Here is a 25760-nt window from a genome sequence, read left to right as displayed (position 1 = left end):
TGTAAAAGAGGTTAGTACAGGGTCATGATCTGACCAAGGGCAGAGAAGGTGTCTTGAATATGCCAAGGAGGAAGCACAGTGAGCCGAAGACAATATAAGATCGATTCTGGAGTACGAATTATGGGGAGCTGAATAAAAAGTGTATCCCCTCCTGACTCCATTGTGCTCCCTCCAAGTGTCCACCAGTGAGTGCGTTTGGAGAATTCCATCAAACAAAGTTTTCATTTTTTTAGCTTCCGTTGAGCGCATCCTCATCGTCCTGTCTACACTATCATTCGGGGCTAAGTTGAAGTCCCCTGCCCACAGAAGAGAGTCAAATTTAAGGTTAATTAAAATGCCAGAAACATTTTGAATAGTTTGGTCTACCATATTTGGGGGTGCATAGACATTTGCAATACATGGAATCTTATTCTGGAAATTGCCTAAAATAATATTGTATGTACCTTGAGGATCTGAAATATGTGAGGTGAGCTCAAAAGGAAATGAATCCGAAAGTAGAGTGGCCAGTCCTCGTTGCTTTTTACCAAAACTAGAGAGAAATACTCTTTTATATTTATGATGGAGAAGTTTCAGGAAAGATTTTGGCGTAAAATGTGTCTCCTGTATGCACAAGATATCGGGAGAATGCTGTAGGTAGAAAGTAAACGCCTTTTTTCGTTTTTGTGGAGAATTCAACCCCCTGACATTGTGTGATATCATGTTACATGTTTTAGTACCCATACCTTAGTAATGTAGCTTCTACAGATCATGTGGAGTGAGCTTTTGGGTCTGAACTGGTCTATATCTAGATGAACTTTAGTTCTTGAGAACCTAACAGTATCTTGGGTGTACTTATCCTCACCTGATGGGTGGTTAGAAAAGTTGCATGGAATAGTATTAAGCATTTGGTGGTTTACTGCACTATGGTGCAGAGTTGATGAGTGAAGCATGACCCATATAAAAACGGGCCAGACCTCAAACATCTTAGGTAGGGGGCAACACAGTGTATCCCGCCGGATCACTGATAATATTATTAAGCCTATCTATAACTCAAACTAGGGCGATCAATGCAAAAATCAGGCTGTAGGGCCCATTATGTGATACCTATTTAAGAACTAACTAGTGAATGATTAAGAGAGTTTTTTGAGCAATGATCATAACCAACTATGAACCTGATGAAATATTGCTAGCATAACCTCTATATTATCACACAAACAATATATATATAACGATCTATATTTCTTATCAGGTTTAAGAAAACAATATAAACTGTCCAGAAAATCGCCCTTATTGGGAGCCCAGTTTCTTATTTTCAAATGTTAATATGAAGGAAAATGAGCCAGGATAGAAAGGACCAGTGTGGTTTGAATTGTAAAACAACATATTTTTCTTATGAAAGCTTTATCGTATGCAGGACTAGGGGTGTGACAGGGGTGTGATCAGTGGTGTGGCAGGGGCGTGGCTTAAGTGTCCCTTTTTCTGATCTAAAAAAGTTAGGAGGTATGTGGGAGCATGGTAATTTTCACTAGGGATGATCACAGATATGCAAATTCTTCCGAGTTGGATGCAAATTTATGCAAATATATGCAGCTTGAAAAAGGAACAATCAATTTAAACCTGGATTTAAGTTGATCCATTTTCAAATTGCATACATTTGCTTTAAAATTTGCATAATTTCTGAAGAATTTGCATCTCATGGATCATTCCTAATTTAACACCTATAACAAGTGTAGCCACAAAAACACCTGATCTGAAGGATGGACCTGTTTATCGGAGGGTCTGAAGTAGTAGCTGGACCCCCCTTACAGTTTGGGGCCCCCCCTGTAATTGCAGAGGCTGCTCCACTGAAGTTACTTCCCTGGGTACATGGTAGACCTCTTCTGTAGAGAGGCCAGTTCTGCAGTGCTGAGGAAGATTGCTGTACACCGTAGCAGCTTTTCCTGGATATCCTTCCTGCCAAAGCTGAATGCTGACCGCTGCGTTGGCTCCCCCAGTCTCCTGCATTGGCGATACTCTGCATCTCTTGTGAAGTCAGTGAGTGGCCAGGCTGTGGTGGGGCAGCCTGATCACACACGCCCTGCAAGCTGCTTAACGTAGCTGCTCTTAATCAGGTTTAAGATAATTAGGATTTGACACGGAGATCTGGGGCAGACGGACAGAGGAGCCACCGAGGACACAAACAGGTAAGGAAATCCCCATATTTCCCCCAGATACAATACACAGAGCTCAATTCTGCGCACACAGGCAGAGGGGGGGTACGGGGGTCTGCCAGGAACAAGTACAAGCAATTCGGTCCAACTGGAGTCTCACAATAGTGCGTCAACATTCAGTTTAGGTTAACCTCGAAGAGACTATTTCAGGCCAATTTCTGGGACTGTTCTTCTACAGGTCAAGTAGGTAGGAAAAAAAACAGTTTTGTAAAAGTAATACCTTTTAAGAGTAATGTCATGCTTCTACAAATGAAGCTTGAAAAATTATAATATTGTGCAAAAGTCCATTTATTTCTTTGTTCAACTTAAAAGTTGAATCTAATCTATTGAATAGGAACCCCTTTGCAGTTGTTTTGGATGAATTAGCTGATTAGAGTCTGACACTTTGAGCCGAGAATATTGAACATTCTCACAATAGTCTAATGGGCTGATATTTAGATTTTGAGGTTCTCATAAGCTGTAAGCCATAATCCTCAACATTCTAACAAATAAAGGCTGGAAATATCTCGCTTTGCTTGTAATTAGTCTATTTCCTGTATCAGTTTCACCTTGTAAGTTGAATTACTGAAATGGACTTTTGCACAATATTCAAATTTTTCGAGTTTCAACTGTTAAAGTGGATCCGAGATGAACGTTTACTCATTGCATACTTGTGTTCGTTTCCTATTGTTTATAGGGCATTCCTCAAGCCAAATACTTTTTTGTTTTTGTTTTAATACTCTAATTCCCTATAAACTAAACAAGCCACGCCCACAGGTTTTCAGAGAGCCAAGGCATTTTCAGACAATAGCAAGGGCTCATGGGAGCTCAGTCTGGGCAGAAGGAGGGGGAGGTATTACTAGCCAGAGAGTTCAGAGGCAGAGGGGAGGAGGGGGAGGAGGAGGGATTAGGTTGTTTTGCTCAAGATACAGATAAACCTGCCTCTGTGTAATGTTTACAAACAACATGGCTGCTGTCATTGCATCACAGGAAGAAATAATCATATTTTATTAAAGCAGTATGCAGACAGATTTGCTGTGTAAACCATCTAAACTTTAGATAAGATATATAGACAAGTTACTTGTTATAGTTAGTTTTTCATCTCGGATCCACTTTAAGTCCAGCAGATATGTCATGGGGCGCAATTCACTAGACCGGTTTGGTAAAAATATCATGGCCCATATGTGATTAATTTTTTCTCCTAAGTTTTCTCCTAAGAGATAATTTTTCATCTTCAGTTTAAAATAAGTTTTTAGCACTTTGCAATGGAAAAAGTACCAAGAAGTAGGGGAATAAGTACTATCAAAATTATTTTGAGTATTTTTTTTTTTTTGCTTTACATCACGTGAAATTAGGGAAACAATGGTTTCATTAACTTTCTTACTTTCCTTAATAGCTAAATTAACTTTCCACGTTCATCTACCCTCTGTTTCCGCTTCTCTCTCCTTACCACCCTGATGTAAGCTCACAAATGGCTGCTTGTTATCTTAAGGTGGCCACACATCAGGCGACTTGGTGGCCGATCGACCATCCTATTCGACTGTTATAATTGTATTGGACAGTTTTGGAACAAACGACTAAACCCCCACCGCAATACATAAATGTGCCCTTCCGTGTGTACATTTATACATTACCTGTCAGCCTCCACGTGGTGTCCGTCCATCTCGCCGGGCTCCGCATACACGCTGACGTCAGACGCTATGCGCCAATCGCATGTATGCGCCTCTTAGAACCCGGCGAAATAGATGGACACCTGCGGGGGCTGCTACAGGACAGGTAATGTATAAATGTACACACGGGGGGGGGGGGGGCACATTTATACACGGGGGGGGGCAACGGCGGAGCGGACGTGGTGGCTCACCCGATTTCCTGAAGATTTCATGCTGAAATCAGACAGGAATCGGCCTGTAGTGTATGGGCAGGGCAGCTTCGACAAGAGACAAATTTATCTCTAATCAGATTCGATTAGAGATAAATTTGTCTCTTTGTTGAATCTTCCCATAATAGTCAGGTCTATGGGCACCTTTAGGGCCCTTTTCCACCTGCAGTCGCTAGCGTTCACGCTGAACCGCACAACCGGCGATTCCCCGACGTTTTGCGGCCGCGATTTTGCTATGCTATGCACTGCATAGCAAAATCGCGGCAAATATCGCTCCGCCTCGCGTTCGGGTAAAAAACGAATCGCGGTAGTGGAAATGACCTACCGCGATTCCTATGTTAAAAAGCAAACCGTAGCGATTGTAAAATTGCTAGCGGTTTGCGACTTTGCGATTCAGCCAGCGCAAACGCGCTGGTGGAAAAGGGCCCTAACTGACAGCTCCAGGCTGGAGATAAAATACCGAACATCTCACTTGTTTTATCATGTGTTATCCTTTGTGAATTGACATTTTATGATTTATTTTACCTCACAAGTCTGCCATTTACCTCACAAGTCAGTAAATTTACCACCTTAATTTCAGTTTTCCATGCTGTAACAGCCGTAGCAAATTGGCATTTGACAAAATGTTTGGTAAAATCAGCAGTTTTCGGATTTGCCGCATGCTTTGTGAATTGAGCCCATTAGGCCCGAACCAATTCAGTTTTTCTTCTTCAAGTTTTCTCCTAGGAGATAATGTTTTATCACTGGTTAAAATAACTTTTCAGCCCTTTTCAGTTGAAAAAGTAGCAACAGGTAGGCAAAAGTGTTGTCAGAGGTATTCAGAGTATGTTCTTACTTGCCAGTGACAAAGTGAATGTAAACCGAAAAACAAAAAAACAGATACTCACCTAAGGAGAGGCTCTGGATCTTATAGAGCAGGGGTCCCCAAACTTTTTCGGTCAAGGGCCAGGTCCACATACTTCAGACTGCTGGGGGCCCGGAGTATACATAAAATGGAGAAAACATTACATCGAGCCTAGGTAGTGTAAACTATTACCTGTTAACATGTGCAGCCCTTATGTCTCCCATTTAAACTAATCCAACAGTATGCCCCCCCCAACACAGCATGTGCAGATAGTATGCCCTGCACCACAGCATGTGCAGATAGTATGCCCTGCACCACAGCATGTGCAGATAGTATGCCCTCCACCACAGCATGTGCAGATAGGATGTCCTGCAACACATAGGAGAACTCCTCTGGAGGAGAAGCCGCCATTCATGTGGTGGCCAAAGAACATCTTAGCTACAGACAGTGACGCATACCCAGGTGACAACCTGCAATGCAATTGAACCCATGTGGATGGGTGATGCCAGCACTGCTATTTTATACGTGGATCGCAGATATTTAAAGATGCAGTGGACCGCATCTATAACTAATGGATTTTAAAAGTGGGGGGGGGGCGGTGAAAAAGCCTCAGGGGGCTGCTTCCGGCCCGTGGGCCTTAGTTTGAGGCCCACTGCTATAGAACCTTCCTGGTCCTCTGTCAGTGTCCTCATTCCAGCGCTGTCACCCCCAGTAACAGTATCCAGCCAATGGGAACGAATACTGCTCTGTGCTGCTGCGGGAGGCTTCCTGAGCCTGAATGCTCCCAACAGATGGGCGGCTCCATTCTGTGCCTGTGCCAGCGCGCTGACACTGGTGCAGGGCGGAGCCACCAGTCTTCAGGTGCACACAGGCTCCTGAATCCTCCAGCAGCAGCAGATTGTAATGGTGCTGTTACGAGGGGACCATGAGAGGAACGGGAAGGCTCTACCGGGCCCACAGCTTTCCCTCTCCTTAGGTAAGTGTTTGTTTTGTTTTTATTTATACTGGCTTTATAAGACATATTATTGTGAAAATATCACCTAAGAGAAAACGTGAATTGGATCAGGCCCGTTGTCTTTTATGTATGTACCACCACAGTACATTGGTGGGTAATACAGAAACCACTGGAAAACAAATAGTAGTAGTTAGTGGAGAGCAGTTTACCAGGTGGTGGGTCTCATCCCGGGCCCCCCTGCAAGGGATGCAGCTGCAGGGGGGCCCTTAGGGGGAGAAGCCTGAAGGGGGAGGGGCTGGCTCTGGGCCATTTTTAGGGGCAGAAGGAGGTGCAGTGCAGGAAGGGGAAACAGCAGCGGGAGGGGGGCCCCAACTCTCCCCCTCCCTCACCTCGGGCTACCATCAGCGCTCCCCGTCCAGCTGAGGGGCCCAACCAAAGTTTCACAGAGGGCCCCAGTGATTTCTAGTTACGTAACTTACGCGGTTGATAGGTGAGTGGTTAGGGAGGGGACCGTGTGGGAGCAGTGCCTGCATGGGGCGTCCCTGTAACCGATGCAATCTACGATTACGTCTGACCGATTACGTCTGACCTGAATGCTGCCTAATTTATGCAATACCTGCTAGATTTGGTACGGCAGGCAAAGGGTGCATAACTGTACACCTGATTGGCTGACTGGCGCCTGCTGACCAAATACAGGTAGGAAATTGCTAGAGCGGGGAGTGTGCATTTGCTTTTCCTGTGTTTTGCAGTCAGCGTTCAGTTTAGAGGCAATATGGGTGATTCCCCTGGTGGTGAGAGTTCCGGGGCTCGCCTTCACCTCCCTCTTGGTATCGCATGGTGGTTGGGGGGTCCCGGCCTGTGTGAGAGTCCGGGGGCCCCAACTGTCCTGTGAACCAGTGTTTGTGATTTCTAGTTACGCCCCTGGTCTCATGATCTTCACTTTAGGTGGAACAGTGAAGTCTCAGGACATTTCTGTAGAACAGCACTTCTCACAACTTTTTAAAAATAAGCAAAGGAGGCATCTGTTAGCAAACCCCCCCCCCCCCCCCCCAAAAAAAAAAAAAATATTTAGGCAAAGTACACACACCTCAGTTACGGAGACAATGAAAAATATATAAACAAAAGTCTGTTTAATCCCTCCACAGATACTACAAGACAAATAACATTTATATCACACTTTTCTCCTGGCAGACTCAAAGGACCAGAGCTGCAGCCACTAGGGCATGCTCTATTGGCAGTAGCAGTGTTAGGGAGACTTGCCAAAGGTCTCCTACTGAATAGGTGCTGGCTTACTGAACAGGCAGAGCTGAGATTTGTGTCAGAGGCAGAGCCCTTAACCATTACACCATCCAGACGAGTGTGCTCCCAGCCGCTGCCTATTACACTCACTCTGTCCATCTCTGATGGAGCAGAACTGGCTCTGCAGACTTCTCCAGCATCACTACAGTACACAGCACTTGGGGAGGGGTAGAGAGCTTGGGGTCTAAGTGCTGTACCCTGCTGCATACTGAATAGGGACTGTCTACAATGATTCGTTATCAGTGGTTGAGCAGATGCAGTCATTAGAACAATTGTGCAGAGAGCAGAAAGATTTTTCTCAGTGCCCTTAGTTGTCAGTCTCTCAGGACAGGGAAAATAAACTTCTCTCCCCACGGGGCCCCTGAGACTTCTGCCCCCACCCCTTGCAGGGTCTATTGTTATGCCCCTGCCTTCTCATGAAACAGGGACAACCAGAAAGCAAAGGGAGTAGGCTTTTTGTGATGATATATAATTCTAGTGGTTCCAAAGTTTGGGAAACACTGTATTAAAATCGTCATGTCCTGTATGAATTAATGACACATTTTTCAGTTCCGGAAATACAAAAATTGTGATATTTAAACATGTTAATGTGGAAGTGCTCACATTTGTGGGGGCGATATAGGACTGACATACAGGAATTGTCCCATTGGGTAGAGACGGTAATGTCTAGTAAACAGGAAGGACAGATGGCCATACATTTCTCAACAGCAAAGCGCCGATTGACGATTCCATTCAGTGTGAAATTGGTCACATGTATCAATCAGACATGCTGCAAAATTTCAGGCCAACGTACTTCATCATGTGTCCGGCGGTAACAATGTGCGATAATTGCGGACGCAAAGGATACCCCTGACTGCATCCGCCATATGTTAGATGTACTCCCCACCCCTGTACCTGTGCATTAATACTTTACCTGTCCGCTGTCCCCTGAGTGTCCAAGTGCTTGCACTCTTCTTCCTTGTAGTAACTAATGGGGCTGGTTTCTTTATAATATGTTCCCCAGTGTCTTAGGACAACTGTAGTGAGAAGTATATGGAGGCTGCCATTTGTATTTCCTTTTAAGCAATACCAGTTGCCTGGCAGCCCTGTTGATCTAATTGACTGCAGTAGTATCTGAATAACACCAGAAACAAGCATGCAGCTAGTCTTGTCAGATCTGACTTTAAAGTCTGAAACACCTGATCTGCTGCATGCTTGTTCAGGGGCTATGGCTAAAAGTATTAGAAGCAGAGAATCAGCAGAGTAGCCAGGCAACTGGTATTGCTTAAAAGGAAATAAATATGGCAGCCTCCATATCCCTGTCGCTACAGTTGCCCTTTAAGGTGCTTATTAATGGTACAATATTTTCCTCAGATGCAATCATCCAATCAGATTTAGGGGAACTAATCGGAAGATAATTATTGATTGCTTCCATAAATGTGTCAATTAGGGCACTTTCTCCCTTCAGATATGATTGTAAGATCCAGCATTCCAATGAACAAAATTCTAACGCACTTAATGTGCCAATGCGCCGTTCGCTAGAAAGAGCCCTTAGCCTTTATTGCACAGCTCTGTGTGTTATTTTGGCACTGTTTAATACTTTAGCAGCCAATTCATTTAGAGGCTTGCAAGTGAGCCAGGACAGTTTATTTTAACACAGAGAAACAAAAAAACATTGAGGATTGGCTCTCTGGTGCATGAAAAAGAGTATACACTTGCTTTATTAAATAAATGACATATAAAAAACACTACATATAAATCCCCCTAAATTACAAACAAACACATAAGATAAAAATCCTCCTCAACACAATTCAACCTCAGGGGGCTGCAGTCCCCCAACCCAAATAGAGCTGTTAGTACAGAAAGTCCAGTTCCGGATCAAAAAAATGTTCATCACAAAAATCCTGGCTATGGAGCCCCTTTTAGCATGATTGGTTCACTACTGTGACAGGCAATGTAGGTTGATACATGTAGATGTGCAGGAAGCGAAAAGCAGCAAGCGCCAGTGACTAAGCTCATAGTTCACAGGTCCTCTGAACAAGAAACATGAGTAATTTGTTAGTAGTAGCGGACACAATATATGCAGTCAATGTGCACTAAAGTTCATATCCCTCAGTCGCAGGGTAGTAAGGCACATGTAGGCATGGATGATTGGCACCACTTATAACCAAAGCATGCATTAAAGTCCATATCCCTCAATCGCAGGGCATAGAAGCATCTGCCCACATAATCTTGATGTTTAAATCATGCATGGCAGCATCATAATGGATTGAGCACAAATCATAGCAGAGTGTGTCCTTCCAGAGAGAGATCAACAATATTCTCAGCAGATGTAACAGTAGAGGAAACAATTGGAAGATGTCATGCGTGCCCAATAGTTACCAGTCCCATGCCAGGATGTCCGGATCTGATGGAAAAGCTCCTAAGGTTGCTGGGCTGAAGGGTGTGGAGGAGCGAACGGGCTGCCAGGAGAGCCTGACATGTTTCGCCGCAACTAGCGGCTTTTTCAAAGGCAGGCAGCGTGGATGTCAGCTAGACGCCATTACAGCGTCTATAAATACATCAGTGGGTCCCACCGCGCCGCCCGCCCAGCGTCCCGCCGCCCCCACGTCACCGCTACACGCCCACCAAGCAGTCACGTGGGCGTGTGAGCGCCAGACCTCCGGAGCGCAGATGCGCTCCATCTCCACACAACCGGAAGAGCCCTGAAAGCATCCATCGGGAGGTAGAGAAGAAGACCAGCGCCCTTCAGCGGAGACGGGGGGCAGCGAGGCCAAGGCGGAGCGGGGCGGGGCAACCACAGTTACTCCAATGTAAACATATGTACTACAAATAACTGTAACCAACATACCTATTCCCCCACCCCCATATCAATGCAGGCAGCGGAGACCAGGTAAATTGCAAAAAAAGCCTAAACGGCATAAAGGTCCATGTCTGCAGACGTAAGCCAATCAAGGCCCCATTCACAGACAGGAGCAATAACACCCTCCACAAGTGAAATATACCTATAATACAGAAGTATATAGACAAACAGAAAAAACAGAAAAAAGAGAGGAAAGAAGGGAAGGGGGGAGGACCCAGCTTACATAAATACATAATTGCTGGCAGGGAAATCTTTACTCATAGGCAAAACCACCCCCCAGATAAAAATAGGCCAAACAATAAACTCTGCCACAAATCCAAACAAGTTGGAAAGGGGGCAGATACAGCGGGCAGACAAAGCACGGCAGGCAGGGAATTGGGGGGTCACAATAAGGACCCCCCAGATGGCATAACGAGAGCTTAGCCCCTAAACGGGGTGGGGGAAAGGGGAAGAAGGGAGGCGGGAAAGGGGGGGGGGGGGGGAGAGGGGGGGAAAAGGAGGAAACAAGGAGAGGAAGGGAGGAGGGTAGGGGGCTAGGAGGGAAAGGGGGAGGGGAGGGGAAGAAGGAGGGAAACCGGGGGAGGAGGAAGGGAAGGAAGGAAGGGGGGGGGGGGGGGTGGATGGGTGGATGAGGGTGGATGAGTATTAGGACATGCGTTATGAGTGATGGCACTATTTTGGCAGAAAAACCCGATAGTTGATGCTGTCATTCAGACCCCTGGGTTCGGTGGCATTCAAGTTGAAAATCCATCTAGACTCAAGCTGTAAAAGTGCTCTATCTATATCACCCCCCCTGGGGTGTACATGAATTCTGTCTAAACCTACAAACCTAACGAAGCTTGGGTCCCCTCTGTGTTCCAAATGTACGTGTCTAGAAATGGGCGATTTAAAGTTACAGTTTGTGATGTCACCCACATGGTTTTTAATCCTTTCCTTGAAGGCCCTCTTGGTTTTTCCAACATAAAAACTTCCACATTTGCAGTATAACAGGTATACAACACCAATGGTGTTGCAATTAACAAAGTGCTGCAATTTCCAATTGCGACCATTGGGTAACATCACAAACTTGCCGATTTGAAGGTAACGGCAGTAACTACAACCCCCACAACTGTACGTTCCTGTAACTGCACAGTGTTTCTGGGGGCCACTTGGACCCCAAAAATGACTAGATGTAACAATGTTGCGTAGAGTTTTGCTGCGCTTATAGGTAACCTGGGGGGCAGGGGGCACAAACTCCCTTAAAGTCCTATCCTTAGTAAGCACGTGCCAGTGTCGGCGGAGGACTCCTTCAACTTCCTTGTTTTGGTCATTAAACCGGGTAATTAATCTTGTAGTGTTATCACTCAGAGTCTCTTTGGTCTTCTTAGATAAAAGGGTCGCACGATTAATTTTATTTTAACACATGTTTTATTTCTTCCTTGTTACATTTCCTAGCTTCTAATTAGTACTGCTGTAATGTGTATCTATGGCCACTTATCACTAGGGGGCAGTGTGAGACAATAAATAGAGAGAGAGGAAAGCATTCCAAGATAATTACAATACAAGTTATGCCATTTAAAGTCAAAAGCAGAGCACTTATTTCAAACTAGATAACTCTATTGAAGCTGCTAATTGGGTAAATAATGGATAATAAATGATGATATTTTTTTGACAGAGACCTGATGACACAGACGGAATACCAGTGTGGCGTTCACCCCCCTCCGCTCGCCATGTCGGCTGTCACCATCAGCATGCCTGGCTCTGCCCCACAGACTGAAGGCCCCAAACCAGATAAAGGTGGAGGTCATGAACCCAACGGCCGATGTCCTGGAGTGTCCCAGCCAATCAAACCTCGGCAAGTCCTGGCCTACCTGCCCCGCCCCCCTACAGACACCAGCCGCTATCGCAGCTTCCCACAGAAGGTGAGTCGGGAGACTTCTTTACCTCTTCCCCGGAATCAAACATCCATTCAGAGCTAGATTGTATACATGTCTGATTATGCAGCACCAATAAGCTCCCAGATCAGGCACAGACTTTTAAAACAAAGAAGAAAAATACACACATGCCAATTTTAGACACAGAGTCAATGAGTAATGTTATCTAAAAACATCTACTGTACAGCAAAAATACAATGTGCAGACATCAGTGTTGCCAACCTCGGAAATACATTTTTACTGACAAAGCACAAAAAATTTACTGACAGAACACTTTTTTTTACTGACCTCTAATAATACTGAAATTCAATGAAAGATATCACACATGCACCCTTACGTGCAATACACCGGCAACCACATGGGGCGCGAATGAGGAAGGAGAGTGCAGTGGCGGACACCGGACAGGTGAAGTATTAATGCACGGCGTCTGGAGGGGGGGGGGACTTTGATACATTTACATTTGGGGGATTCGGCCGGGGGTTTCCTTCAAATTTGTTCTCGATTACCGCAGCCCTTACCACTGATTGAGCATGCCAACCTGAGATTTTCCAGCATGTCCAATTGTTACATGCGATCGATACATGCAACCGATTTCGGACCAAAATTGGTTTCATTGTCAACTAGGCATGCTCTTGGTGGTACCGATTTTTATAATATCAATAATAATTGTCTTATCTGATGGTTGATCGGCCGCCAAGTCTACAGATGTATGGCCACCTTTAGCTAGAGCAGTGTACATTTCAGAGTGGTACGAGAACTGATAAGCAGTAAGTGCTGTGATCTTCTGTGACCTTCTAAGAAAGAGGGTTTTTTTTACTGACACCACACATTTTTTCATGGACTTTACTGACAGCCCAGATTTGTTGACTTTTTTACTGACTGTCAGTAAATTTACTGACGGTTGGCAACACTGGCAGACATCAAGGACGGAACATTTAAATTGGGAAATTGTTATTTACAGGCTGACAGGTGCTCCCGGACAATTTATTTTAGCACTTTTTTTTTTAAATTTCTTCTTTATTACATTTGCCCTAGCAGAGGCCACACCTCCCAGCTGCCTCATAGCCTATCACGACTGTCTGTCTCTACTAAGGAGGTGCGGCTATAAATCCAGAGTAGTACATTCAGGCAAATCCCAATTATTTGCAGGTCCTACTATGTTTATCACAAAGCAATGTCATCAGTATCACTCTCAAACCCCACCCAGATCCCAGTGCAATAGTCCTGGAGCTGCCATTGCCTGTTAATGTTATATCCAGTTCATTAGGAAAAGCTCTACAGTGAGGAAAGTAAGTCATTCTCTACTTACAATCAATGTAGCTTGCACAAGGATGTTCTCTGGCGTGTTTGCCATAGTCTTACCTGCAATAAGGGATATAAGAACAATCCTCCATTACAAAGAGAAATACATCTAAGAAGTACATCCATCATCCCTTTCAGGCACTTTTGTTTAAACAGTAGTTTGTTCCTAGAAGTCCTTATGGTCAGCTAAGCTGTTGGAGCAGAGGGAACGTTTGGACTACAGTTCAGCAAAGGTAAGAGGTGGGTGGAGTCAGGTGATCAACTCTGGGTCACATGACTAACTTTTCCAAAGGGATTTTTTTCTGGACCACCAAAAAACATAAAATATAAATCATTTGAGTAATAGCACAGTCCCATATTTATTTTGTTTTTCTTTACTACTAATGAGAATTCAGGGAGGGTGAATGAGAGCTTTAATCTCTTCCCCATATTTGTTCTAAATGTTTCCTTTCTAGTTGGAAAACAGTTTAAAGCGGACCCAAACAAAACATTTTTTTAATTCAAAATATTTAGTTGCACCACTCATACATACATACAAAGATAAATAAACACTCCTTCAAGCCTATGAGCATTTCAGTGCATGCTTTTCACCCTTCTCTTTTCATAACTAGGGTTATACTGGGGGCAGCCATTAGCAATTCCTCCTTTACTGGACACCACCTACTCCACCAGTCTGCCGGATCCTGTCCCGGCAATATGAAAGGAAGGGAGGAGTTCCTCCAATAAATGTAAAATATTTTATTTGTCATCATGCAGCTGAAAAAAGGCTGCTATTTATTATTAGAATTTAGAAAATAGATTTTATTTCTGAAATCTTGTATTTTTAATTTGGGTCCAATTTAACCACTTAATGTTTCCAATATAGTATATCTACGCCCCTAAAAACTTCATCTAAACCTCAGGGGCGTAGATATACGTGCTCCACTGCGATCACCGCTGTGTGTGCTCCTGCTCGCTCGTGCGCATGCTCCTACGCTTGTTCTCGCTGCCGCCCGTTAACCCGGAGATCAATGAATTTTATTGATCTAGGTCCCTGTGTCAATGATCGGTGCATCAATGAGATGCCTGCGTTCATTTGTAAACACTTAGGGCTGGTGCACACCAGAAGAGCTTTTCTGAGCACTTTGTGATTTTGCAAGCTCTTGCTCATGTTATCTTATGTGTGTGTTCTTACTAGAGCGATTGTAAAAATCCCCCATAGCATTGCGTTAGCAAGTGCTTTTAAAATCTCTAGCATTTAAAAAGGTCTTGTAGTGCACCAGCCCTTACAGACATTGCTTCCTGTTTCACGTACTAAAAGCACGCACAGAAAGCTAATGACTGAGGACATATGGTGGCCAAATAGTAAAATTACACTTACATACATTTATGTTAATAAACAGACCTGCACATAATTTATAATTAACTACGGTACTTGCTTCCCACACCCAATACCCAAATAAAACTTTTGCATGAAGAAAAAAAATTACAATAATAATAAAAAAAAGAAGATAAATAGTTACTTTAGGGACTGAACATTTTTAATATGTATGTCAAGAGGGTATATTACTATTATTATTATTTTTTAAAGTATGGGGACGCAAAACTGAAAAAAATGCACCTTTCTTTCCAAATAAAATATTGGCGCCATACATTGTGATAGTGACATAATTTAAATGGTGTAATAACCGGGACAAATGGGCAAATAAAATATGTAGGTTTTTTATATATAATGGCCGAAACCTGAGAAATTATAGAAACATTTTTCTTATAATTCCCATTAAAATGCATTTAGAAAAAAATAATTGTTAGCACAATGTACCACCCAAGGAAAGCCTAATTAGTGGCGAGAAAAAAAATAGATATAGATCCTTTTGAAGGGATAAGTAGTCATAGTCAAGTTCAGTGGCTTAGCAATAGGGGGTGCAGAGTTAGCGACCGCATCGGGGCCCTTGGGCCAGAGAGGCCCTCCCTCAACCACAGTATTAGCTCTTTCTTGGTCCTGTGCTGATAATATTCACTGCTATAGATTATTTGAATAGTACTAATCATTAACACACAGTTCCTCATCCCCTCTGACACTGTGGTTGTCCTTGATTGGTTTTGGTGTGTCGTATCTATAGCATGCTTGGGGGGCCCCATTGCTAAACTTGCACTGGGGCCCACGGCTTCTTAGCTACGCCAGTGGTCAAGTTATTGGCGAATGAATGGGAGGAGCGCTGAAGTGGTTAATTTTCTAACATAAAAACTCCTCTTCTGTTCCTCTTTCCCCAGCCAGAATGTGTGGTCGTGCCAACATATACATCAGAGACAAAACCATCCTCTCATCCAACTCCACCACCCACTCATCCTCTGCTCCCACTTCCTGACATCATGCCCCGGAGTGTCTACAAACGTCACATGAGCGCCACCGACATTGGCTATGCCTATCCCATCCGGCCCCGCCCCAGTGTCTGCATCTCCTCTGACCTGCCCAGGTACCGGCGTTCTTCTCTGAAGGATGGCAGTATGGCCAACGGGAAATATTTCCCTCGACATGCTGTAAGCGTGCCCGACATCACTCGTGGACCTCGTTACATTAACATGCCACCTCGTGGATTATTTTCTGCCCCTGCCCCAGGGCCTGATAGGACCCCCAAGCAACGATGCAAACTGATGGAAGCTGACCTTCGACAAGGCAAGACCTCTACACAGAGAGAACGGCAAAGATATGTCGCCAAGGATGGCAAGTGTCAAGTCAACCTGGGACGTATTGAGGAGAAGGGACGCTTCTTGTCAGATATTTTCACTACTATTGTTGACCTGAAGTATCGCTGGTTCCTCTTTGTGTTTATGATGTGCTACATCGTAACATGGTTCTTATTTGCCACCATCTACTACCTTGATGCATTTTGGCGTCAAGACCTCTTCCACATGGAAAACGATGAGTGGAGCCCATGTTTTCGGAACGTTGACAGTTTCACATCAGCCCTTCTTTTCTCTGTTGAGACCCAACGCACCATCGGCTATGGTAGCCGCATGGTGACATCAGATTGCCCAGAAGGAGTCTATCTGATCATGGCCCAGTCCATCGTAGGTTCCATGATTGATGCCCTGATGGTGGGCTGCATGTTTGTCAAGATTTCGCGGCCCAAGAAGAGAGCTCAGACCCTGATGTTCAGCCAGAACTGCGTGGTGTGCCCTCGTGACGAAAGACTCTGCCTGATGTTCCGGATCGGGGACCTGAGAGACAGCCACATGGTGGATGCCAAAATCCGGGCAAAGCTCATTAAGTCACGACAAACATACGAAGGGGAATTCCTTCCTCTTGAACAGTCGGAGATCAACCTGGGCTATGAAACGGGGGAGGATCGCTTGTTCCTTGTGGAGCCACAAGTTATCTGCCACGTAATTGATGACAACAGTCCTTTTTACGAGATGGGGCCCCAGGAACTTGCACGGGAACAGTTTGAGATCATTGTCATACTGGAAGGAATCGTAGAAGCCACAGGCAAGTATAACTGTTCAGGAGAGGCTGGGCTGGATCACATAAAAATGGTCACATTATTGGTAGGAAATTCACAAAACTTATGCCAGTGGTATTTTTCTAAGCATCCAAAATAAATGATTAAAAATCCTAAAAATTGTACAAATCGTAAGAAAAACTTTTTTTTTTAAGAAAGTCAGTTTTTGAAAGGGCAACTGAAGTGAGAGGGCTATGGAGGCTGACATATTTATTTCCTTTTTAGCAATACCAGTTTCCTGGCTGTCCTGCTGATCCTCTGCCTCTAATACTTTTATCCACAGCCCCTGAACAAGCATGAAGCAGGTCAGATGTTTCTTATTGTCACATCTGACAAGATTAGCCGCATGCTTGTTTCTGGTGTGATTCAGACACTACAGCAACAAATAGATCAGCAGGGTTGCCAGGCAACTGGTATTGCTTAAAGGATACCCGAAGTAACATGTGACATGTTGAGATAGACGTGTATGTACAGTGCCTAGCACACAAATAACTATGCTGTGTTCCTTTGTTTTTCTTTCTCTGCCTGAAAGAGTTAGATATCAGGTATGTAGCCACTTCTTGTCTGAGTCAGGACTGAGTCAGTCACTTACATACCTGATATTTAACTCTTTCAGGCAGAGAAAGAAAAAAAGGAACACAGCATAGTTATTTGTGTGCTAGGCACTGTACATACCCATGTCTATCTCCTCATGTCACATGTCACCTCGGGTATCCTTTAAAGAAGTAAATATGGCGGCCTCCATATTCTTCTCACTTCATTTGTCCTTTAACTTGTAAAGGATGCGGCTCCCCTTTCCAGACTTAAAGCAAACAGAAACTCTTCTTCTACATCGCATTTCTACATACCAAAATTACACACTTTTACCTGAAAACTTTTTGCCGAGGGTACACATGGAACGATAGCAAGTATTTTGATCAATACATTCCAGCATGTCTGATATGAAACGAGAAAGAGATTGATGTTGAGCTGGGATCGGTTGCTGGCAGTCAGTAGGCTGTATATTTTCTAGATCAGAAATGAGCGTAGCTGTAATAAGATGAAATGGGACCGAGGTAGTATCTTTGGCTCCTCCTTGTGGTCTTTTGGGTAATCTGAGATGGTAGAGGGCCGGCGAAAGTAGCAACTGTGCCCCCTGACCCCCACTAGGCCCCAAGCACCTGCCTGTGTTACCTTGTGGATGATTCTGCTCTGGATAGGAAATGGTGTGTACCAGGCTTTACACAGAGAGAGCTGATGTTCCTGAGTGATATCTGAAAGGTGCTGAAGAGACGATTTGGCTATCTCTGCCTCTGTAGGTCCCCCGATAGGTTTGTTTACACTAGTGGGACGCAGCAAAGTCCTGCTTTCTGGAATTGCTGAATAGAATTGCTGTTGTTGAAACAAACACATTTGTGGGACTACATTCTTGAGGGGTAATCAGCCTCTTCCTGAGTTTAGGTACATTTTAAAGTGAACCGAGCACCATTTCTAGCACCGAGGGCATCTCAAAAGCACATTAAAAATGCATCCTAACAATGTGGCCCACTTTAAATAAACTTTCATTTTATCTCATCTTTTAACATTTAAGAGTTAATTACAGGCTTTATTCTTCTACTTCCTCTGTCAGCAAAGTGTCCACAGGCCACAGAAAAATGGAAGGCAGATAAGGACTCTTCTAATTAGCCTTAATTGCCCAGAAGTTGAGATCAAACAAACCCATTCAGAATTCACTGTGCTTCAAACAGATAAGACAAGTCACATTTGATGAACTTCACCCAGCCCTGGATAATGGCAATGGAAAGGGGGGGGGGGGGGGTGTTAACTTCTTAAACATGACAATCTTTTCAGCTATTTGAAACCATGAGCTGTTAAAGGGAAGGTTCAAGCAAAAAAAATAAATGAGATTCACTTACCTGGGGCTTCTACCAGCCCCATGTAGCCATCCTGTGCCCTCGTAGTCACTCACTGCTGCTCCAGTCCCCCGCTGGCAGCTTTCTGACCTCGGAGGTCAGGGTCGCATTGCATACATTTTTACGCATTCCAGCTAGTGCAGGAACAAAAATGTACGCGTTTCACCACTAACGCGTAAAAATGTATGTGTTAGTGTTCCTGCACTAGCGGGAATGTGTAAAAATGTACGCAATTTGGCCCTGACCTCCGAGGTCGCCAAGCTGCCAGCGGGGGACTGGAGCAGCAGTGAGTGACTACGAGGGCACAGGATGGCTGCATGGGGCTGGTAGAAGCCCCAGGTAAGTGAATCTCATTTTTTTTTTTTTGCTTGGATCTTCCCTTTAAGATCCCTTAAGACTAGTAATGTTCAGTTAAATACTAATCATTCCAAAGTTATGCAAATGTATGCAGCTTGGAACTGGACCAATCAAATGCAGCAGCTCCACCCATCCCTACCTGCACAAAATGTAAAGGTCACGCCCCTTCCTGAATGCGCCGTTAGTTAAGTACCTATAACTGCAGCATTTGATTGCTCCATTTTCTAGCTGCATAAATATGCATAACATTTCCATAAACTAATTATTATTTGCATCTCATTGACCATCATTACTTAAGACCATAATCTCAGTGTTGTTTTCATGAGGTGAATGTTATAGATTTCCCAGTGAATACTGAAGGTGCCGGTAGACCCGTCGATTCCCAGCAGACTGTATCACTGTGCTCAAATTTGCCAGAGATCAATGCCTGCCGATCAGTAATTTTGATCGATTTTGGTCCAAATCAAAACAATTATTATTCTAATGGAGATAAAGATTGAGAATTTATAAAAAAAAAACCCATTGTTATAAATGATATTTTGAAATATCGGCTTTACCCTGCACCCTTTCCCCCCCCCCCCCCCCCACCCTTATTTAACATAAGCCAACCTCCCAATCTAGATAAAATCTTCTCCATGTCTTACCAACCTCCTTTAAAGCAGCTTACCTACCCCAAGCCCATAAAGTAAACAAGAGCTCCAAAATACACAATGGGATAGGTCCACTGGCGGAATCCCTGGCGTCAGTGTCGGTTGAAGCCAGTGCTGAAACCCAGCCAAAATTATACTAACCAATGTCCAATTTCAATGCCTACAGCCAGGGCCGATTCTCTCATGAAGCAAGGTGAAACATTTGCATCAGGCGCAGAGATTACAGGGGCGGCATGTTTGTACTGTGTGTTTACACTTACAGCGTGCAGACAGAGTAGGAGGAGAAGTGAGAGGAGAGTGAGGTGAAGAGGTCATCATTGGGGAACAGCAGCTTGCTGTGCTGCGTGAGTCAGCCAGTGAGTGAGGAGGGGGGAGGCAGTATGTCATCATTGGGGAAATGCAGCTTGTTGTGCTGTGTGAGGAGTCTGACAGTGAGTGGGGAGGGGGGAAGCAGGAGAGCAGCAGTGTTTCATATGACTTGCACAGCAGAAGGTGAGGAGGTGGCACTGCTGTCAGTGACGTAGCAATAGTGGGTGCAGAGGCAGCAACCGCATCGGGCCCTTGGGCTAGAGGGGCTCCATGGGGCCCACTCTCAACCACAGTTTTAGCTCTTTATTGGTCCTATGCTTGTAATAATCACTTCTATAGATGCTTTAGATAGCAGTAACCATTAATAAGCTGTTCCCCATCCCCTTCTTCCTCCTCTGACACTGTGGTTGACCCCGGCAGGTTTTGGTGTGCCGTATCAATTGCTATGTGTAGAAAGCTTGGGGGGCCCAAATGCAAAACTTGCACTGGGACCCACAGCTTCTTAGCTATGCCACTGATTGCTGTGCTGACTGAGGAGGAATGGAGGGGCTGAGGGTGAGCAGTTTGTTTGTCACAGACTCACAGCCAGCCAGTGTGATATTGTATTGAGCTGCAGCATGTCATGTGAGTATATTAAATGAAGCAGAGTAAATTGTCGGGTGCTGTGCGGTCATTCCAAATCGGTGGTGGGACATCCTCACAACTTTGCCTCAGGCAGCAAAAAGTCTATATCCGGCCCTGCCTACAGCTTCAGCAACGGGGTTGGTCTGGCGTTAGCGCTTGACCCGTGAGGTGGCTTCGGCAATTCTGTCTTCTGTGTCTGAGTTATGAATGGAGAGCCCATGGCCAAGGACAGATCCAGGGCCAAAATACCAGATCTGATTCATTTAGCCAACTTTTTGTAATCTTGACCAAAGTGGATCACACTAGGTTCTATTATAACTTTTAATATTGAGAAAGTGCAGTTCCCCACATCACAAAAAGATGCTAATCTTAAAAGGGCTAGAGATTTTTTAGGGGACTAGATAATATTTTAAGTATTAGCAGAGAAAGGTAGGCAATCAGGTCATCCACATTTCAACTAAAAAGTTTTTACCATTTTATTGGTACAAATTTTGTTTGAAAGAACAAACATTGGCACATATAACCTATTACAGCTTAGCAGGGTAAATGGAGTACATACATATCATTTGTCTCTTTTATATAGGAAACAAACCAATGGGCTAGTGTCTTACAACCATATGGCCAGTTTCTAGGATTAAACTGGCTCACATTAAATTCTGGTACCCGTCTATCTGATCAGTATCACATATCTTATAAAAATAGCCGGGTCTGACAAACATGTTTTGTGTACTATTCTCACAGTGGTGTTCACTTCTTCGGGAGCAATATTCTCGGCTTAACTACTTGCCGACCGCGTCACGCCGATGGGCACGGTGGTGGCGGCAGCCCCAGGACCGCCTGACGCCAATCGCTGTAGGCTCCTGCGGGCCTGTTTTGCAGGAGATTGCGCATCTCGATCGCCGCTAGGAGACTGTTAGACGGCCGTCTTTTCAGTTTGTACAGTGCTGCGATCTAAGATTCTCAGGGGTGATCGGCTGTCATAAGCTGAAGCCTATGACAGTTGATCACAGTGATTGGCTGGCGGGGGGGAGGGAGGGCCGGTTTAAAAAAAAAAAAAGGAAAAAAAAAAAAAAAAGGAAATTAGAAAAATAATAGAGATAATAGAGTATTTATAAAAAATAAACACTGCTGGGGGTGATCAGACCCCACCAACAGAAAGCTCTGTTGGTGGGGAGAAAAGGGAGCGGGGGGGGGGGGGGGAAATCACTTGTGTGCTGAGTTGTGCGGCCATGCAGCGAGGCCTTAAAGCTGCAGTTGCCAATTTAGCAAAAAAAAAATGGCCTGGTCTTTGGGGGGTTTAACACTGCGGTCCTCAAGTGGTTAAAGGACAACTGATGTGACATGATGAGATAGACATATGTCTGTATAGTGCCAAGCACACGAATGACTATGCTGTGTTCCTTTTTTTTTCTCTGCCTGAAAGAGTTAAACACCAGGTACGTAAGTGACAGTTTCTGTCCAGGTCAAGACTGGGTCAGACTATAACATAACCCTCACTGATAAGGAATTACAGCCATAAAACACTTTCCTGTCAGTTAATGGCTTCTGAGATAAGGAAAGCGATAAAAAGGGTAAATAATTCAAAGATTTTAGCTCTGGCATACCTGAATGAATGTGTCATTGAGCAGAGACAATGAAACAGTAAAAACTTAAAAATTAGATTTAAATATAAAATAACACTGTGGGATACAGTATCTAAAAAAAACATTTTTTAAGAGAAGGAGGATAGATACAATTGTTCATCTCATCAGTTTATTTTCACCTCAGATGTCCTTTAAAGTGAACCTCCGGTCTAAAAATCTACTCGGCAGAACTGACAAGGCCTGATGTTTTAACAGTTTCACAGCATCAGAACTTTGTTTTTCTTACCAAAGCCTCATTTTTAGCTGCATTTTTAGCTAAGCTCCACCCATCAAAGAAAACTGCCTGGGCTTTTTCTCCCCGATGCTGTGCAAAGCATGATGGGATTTCCTATGTTGTTGACTTGTTGTTCACGTTGCCTAGCAACTAGGAGGGGTGATCAGCACACAGGACAGTTGGAACTGTGTCTCATGCTCCCTGTCACCTCCTTTCAATCAAAAAGATGGCTGCCCTCATGAAATCACAAACATTTACCTGTTCTTTTAAAAATGGTGGGTAAGGGATTATATTACCTATTTATTTTAAAGAGAATCTGTATTGTTAAAATCGCACAAAAGTAAACATACCAGTGCGTTAGGGGACATCTCCTATTACCCTCTGTCACAATTTTGCAGCTCCTCGCCGCATTAAAAGTGGTTAAAAACAGTTTTAAAAAGTTTGTTTATAAACAAACAAAATGGCCACCAAAACAGGAAGTAGATTGATGTACAGTATGTCCACACATAGAAAATACATCCATACACAAGCAGGCTGTATACAGCCTTCCTTTTGAATCTCAAGAGATCATTTGTGTGTTTCTTTCCCCCTGCAGCTATCTTCCACTGAAGTGTCAGGCTGTTTCTTCCTGCAGAGTACAGACAGCTCTGCCTGTATGTAATTCCTCTGTATGTGAAAGCCCAGCCAGCTCAGAGGAGGATTTATCCAGCTTGTAAAAGATAAGAGATAAGAGAGAAGCTGCTCTAATCTAAATAATACACAGGCAGTGTGCAGAGAGGGTCCTGGATGGGGGAGATGCATCACAGAACCACAACACTGAAGAACTTGGCAGCCTTCCAGACACAGGCTGACAAGAGATAAAGAAGTTGATTTATTACAGAGATGGTGATAGTAGAACGTGCTGCAGTAAGCCAGAACACATTAGAATAGCTTTTGGAACTTGTAGGATGATAAAAAACAGGATGCAATTTTTGTTACGGAGTCTCTTTAATTAACATAACTAATGTAAATTAATAACTGTATGTTTGTTCAGGCTGAAGTTCCTCTTTAACACAAAGTGCAAAGTGTATGCTGGTATCTAAACATACGGACAAATTAAGCACAGTCAGTGCATCATAGTAAGGCAAGTTCAGAGGTTCTCAAGGGACAGATCCAGCATCAAAATACCACATCTAACAGCCTCTGCTGTTTCCTGCAACATCACATGGGATACTTACAATTGTGCCGGGGTTTTGGCTTCAATCCTCTCAGAAATCTTTGGGTGAACTTTTCATTAGCAAGGGTTACCTCATTGCTCATTTCCTTTCTTCCAGGTATGACCTGCCAGGCCAAGAGCTCCTACCTGGAGCACGAGATCATCTGGGGTCACCGCTTTGAACCATGCATGACGCTGGAAAAAGGGGCCTTTCGCGTGGACTACAAGCGCTTCCACAAGACCTTCGAGGTCCAGCTTCCCCGCTGCTCCGCCAAGGAGATGGAGGAGTTACGAGAGCTGGAGGGCTCAGAGTTCAGCTTCTACTGGGAGAGCGGAGACTTCTGGACAGGCCGCCGCCACACCATGACAGACAAAGGGGAAGACGAGGAAGAGGAGGAACAGCAGGCTCGAGGGGAACGATTTTCTGACCGAAGCAAAAGGCTGATCGGAAACATCGATGAAGAACGCAGTGCGGACTTTAACGGCAGTGACTATAACCTTAAATCGTAATGAAATGGACACCAACCAGCTGTTTGTACGATGGGAGGTTTAGTCAGGTTGCCGGTTTCAACAACTGGTGATCTTTCAGATTTGGACAGATTGCTGGTAGACTGAATTATATGCCGGCATTTATGTCTCAAGCTTCAAGGAGACCAACAGAAAGATCTGCCAACAAGAATTCTCTGTATTCCTCAACTACCACTGAAAGACAGAGGCGTAGCTATGGGGGGACAAGGGGGGCAGATATCCCGGGCGCATCACTATGAGGGTGCTCAGCGCGGCCGCCGCACCCCACACATGCGTGAGAAGCGGCTTCCTGACCGCTTCCCTTCCTTCCTCTCTGCAGAGGAGTGTGGAAACAATAACAGCAGAGCATTCACCAGCTCCGACGTTCCAGCGATAATGTCATCTCTCCTCTGCGCCACGCCCAGTGTCCTCTCCTTGGTAACAGCGGCGTTGTGTGACATGAGACTCCGCTGTTACCAAGGAGAGGATGCTGGGCGTGCTGCAGAGGAGAGATGACATCATCACTGGAATGTTGGAGTCGGTGAGTCTACTGCAGTTACATCTGGTTATCTGAACAGGGGAAGGCGGCACATCTGGCTAACTGACTGGGGGAAAGGGGCACATTTGGCTATCTATAGGGGGGCACACTGGCTATTTGAACGAGGCACATTTGTACATTTGGCTCCACCCATCATGACCACGCCCACATTCTGATACGTGGCCACACCCATTTTTGCATGGGGTTTGCAAAAACTGCATTTGCGCTGAAAACCCTAGCTACACCTCTGCTGAAAGAGACAATGATGATGTAACTCCTCCTCACCTATACATACTACAGAAGAAGCAACAATCGAGAGGATACCTTTGTTAAGGTCTTGTAGGAGGAGCATCCATGGACATACTGGACCATTTGTAGTCGTTAAAGGACCACTATTGCAAGCAATTGTAAAATTTAAAATACATACCGTACATATAAAATGCACAGCTGTTCCAGAGTAACATGCACTATATATTACATTTCTCCTATGTTTCTGACGCTAACAGTAAACAGTAAAAGTCTGACAGGTTTTGGACTAATCCATCTCCTCATGGGTGAATCAATCCTCAGGGTGTTCTTTATTTTCAAAAGCAATTACTGAACGACAGTTGCTGAGTCCAAGTTAAAGTGGACCCAAATTAAAAATACAAGATTTCAGAAATAAAATCTATTTTCTAAATTATAATAATAAATAGCAGCCTTTTTTCAGCTGCATGATGACAAATATAAAATATTTTACATTTATTGGAGGAACCCCTCCCTTCCTTTCATATTGCCGGGACAGAATCCGGCAAACTGGTGGAGTAGGAGGTGTCCGGAAATGGAGGAATTGCTAATGGCTGCCCCCAGTATAACCCTAGTTATGGAAAGAGGAGGGTGAAAAGCATGCACTGAAATGCTCATAGGCTTGAAGGAGTGTTTATTTATCTTTGTATGTGTCAGAGTGGTGCAACTAAATATTTTGAATTAAAAAAATGTTTGGTTTGGGTCCGCTTTAACTGCCAAAATAGTGTGCAAGCATGTAGGCAGCCCGGCTGACATCATTGTAAAGATCGTTACCAGGGAGTGGTTTTGTAAAGAATAAGGATGGGTACACACGTCAGATAAAAGTCTTTGGAAAATGAAAGATTACAGACCAATTTTACCC

General features: G+C 44.3%; 1 protein-coding gene across 2 annotated transcripts; it reads left to right on the top strand.

Annotated features, from left to right (window-relative positions):
* The first annotated feature begins 2119 nt into the window (after window positions 1–2119).
* On the top strand, window positions 2120–25710 carry LOC137523046 (G protein-activated inward rectifier potassium channel 3-like). 2 transcript variants are annotated; one of them, XM_068243237.1, is made up of 4 exons: window positions 2120–2162; window positions 11642–11888; window positions 15456–16671; window positions 23687–25710. In XM_068243237.1, exons 2-4 carry the CDS (start codon window positions 11649–11651, stop codon window positions 24076–24078), a joined length of 1848 nt encoding a protein of 615 aa, XP_068099338.1. In that variant the 5' UTR covers window positions 2120–2162; window positions 11642–11648; the 3' UTR covers window positions 24079–25710. The 2 variants fall into 2 exon arrangements, with proteins under 2 accessions (XP_068099338.1, XP_068099339.1); XM_068243238.1 differs by lacking the exon at window positions 2120–2162 and adding an exon at window positions 5827–5867.
* Window positions 25711–25760: the final 50 nt, after the last annotated feature.

This window comes from Hyperolius riggenbachi, chromosome 6 (genome assembly GCF_040937935.1).
Source record: "Hyperolius riggenbachi isolate aHypRig1 chromosome 6, aHypRig1.pri, whole genome shotgun sequence".
Taxonomy (NCBI): Eukaryota; Metazoa; Chordata; class Amphibia; order Anura; family Hyperoliidae; genus Hyperolius; species Hyperolius riggenbachi.
This window is presented reverse-complemented; position numbering and strand designations above follow the sequence as displayed.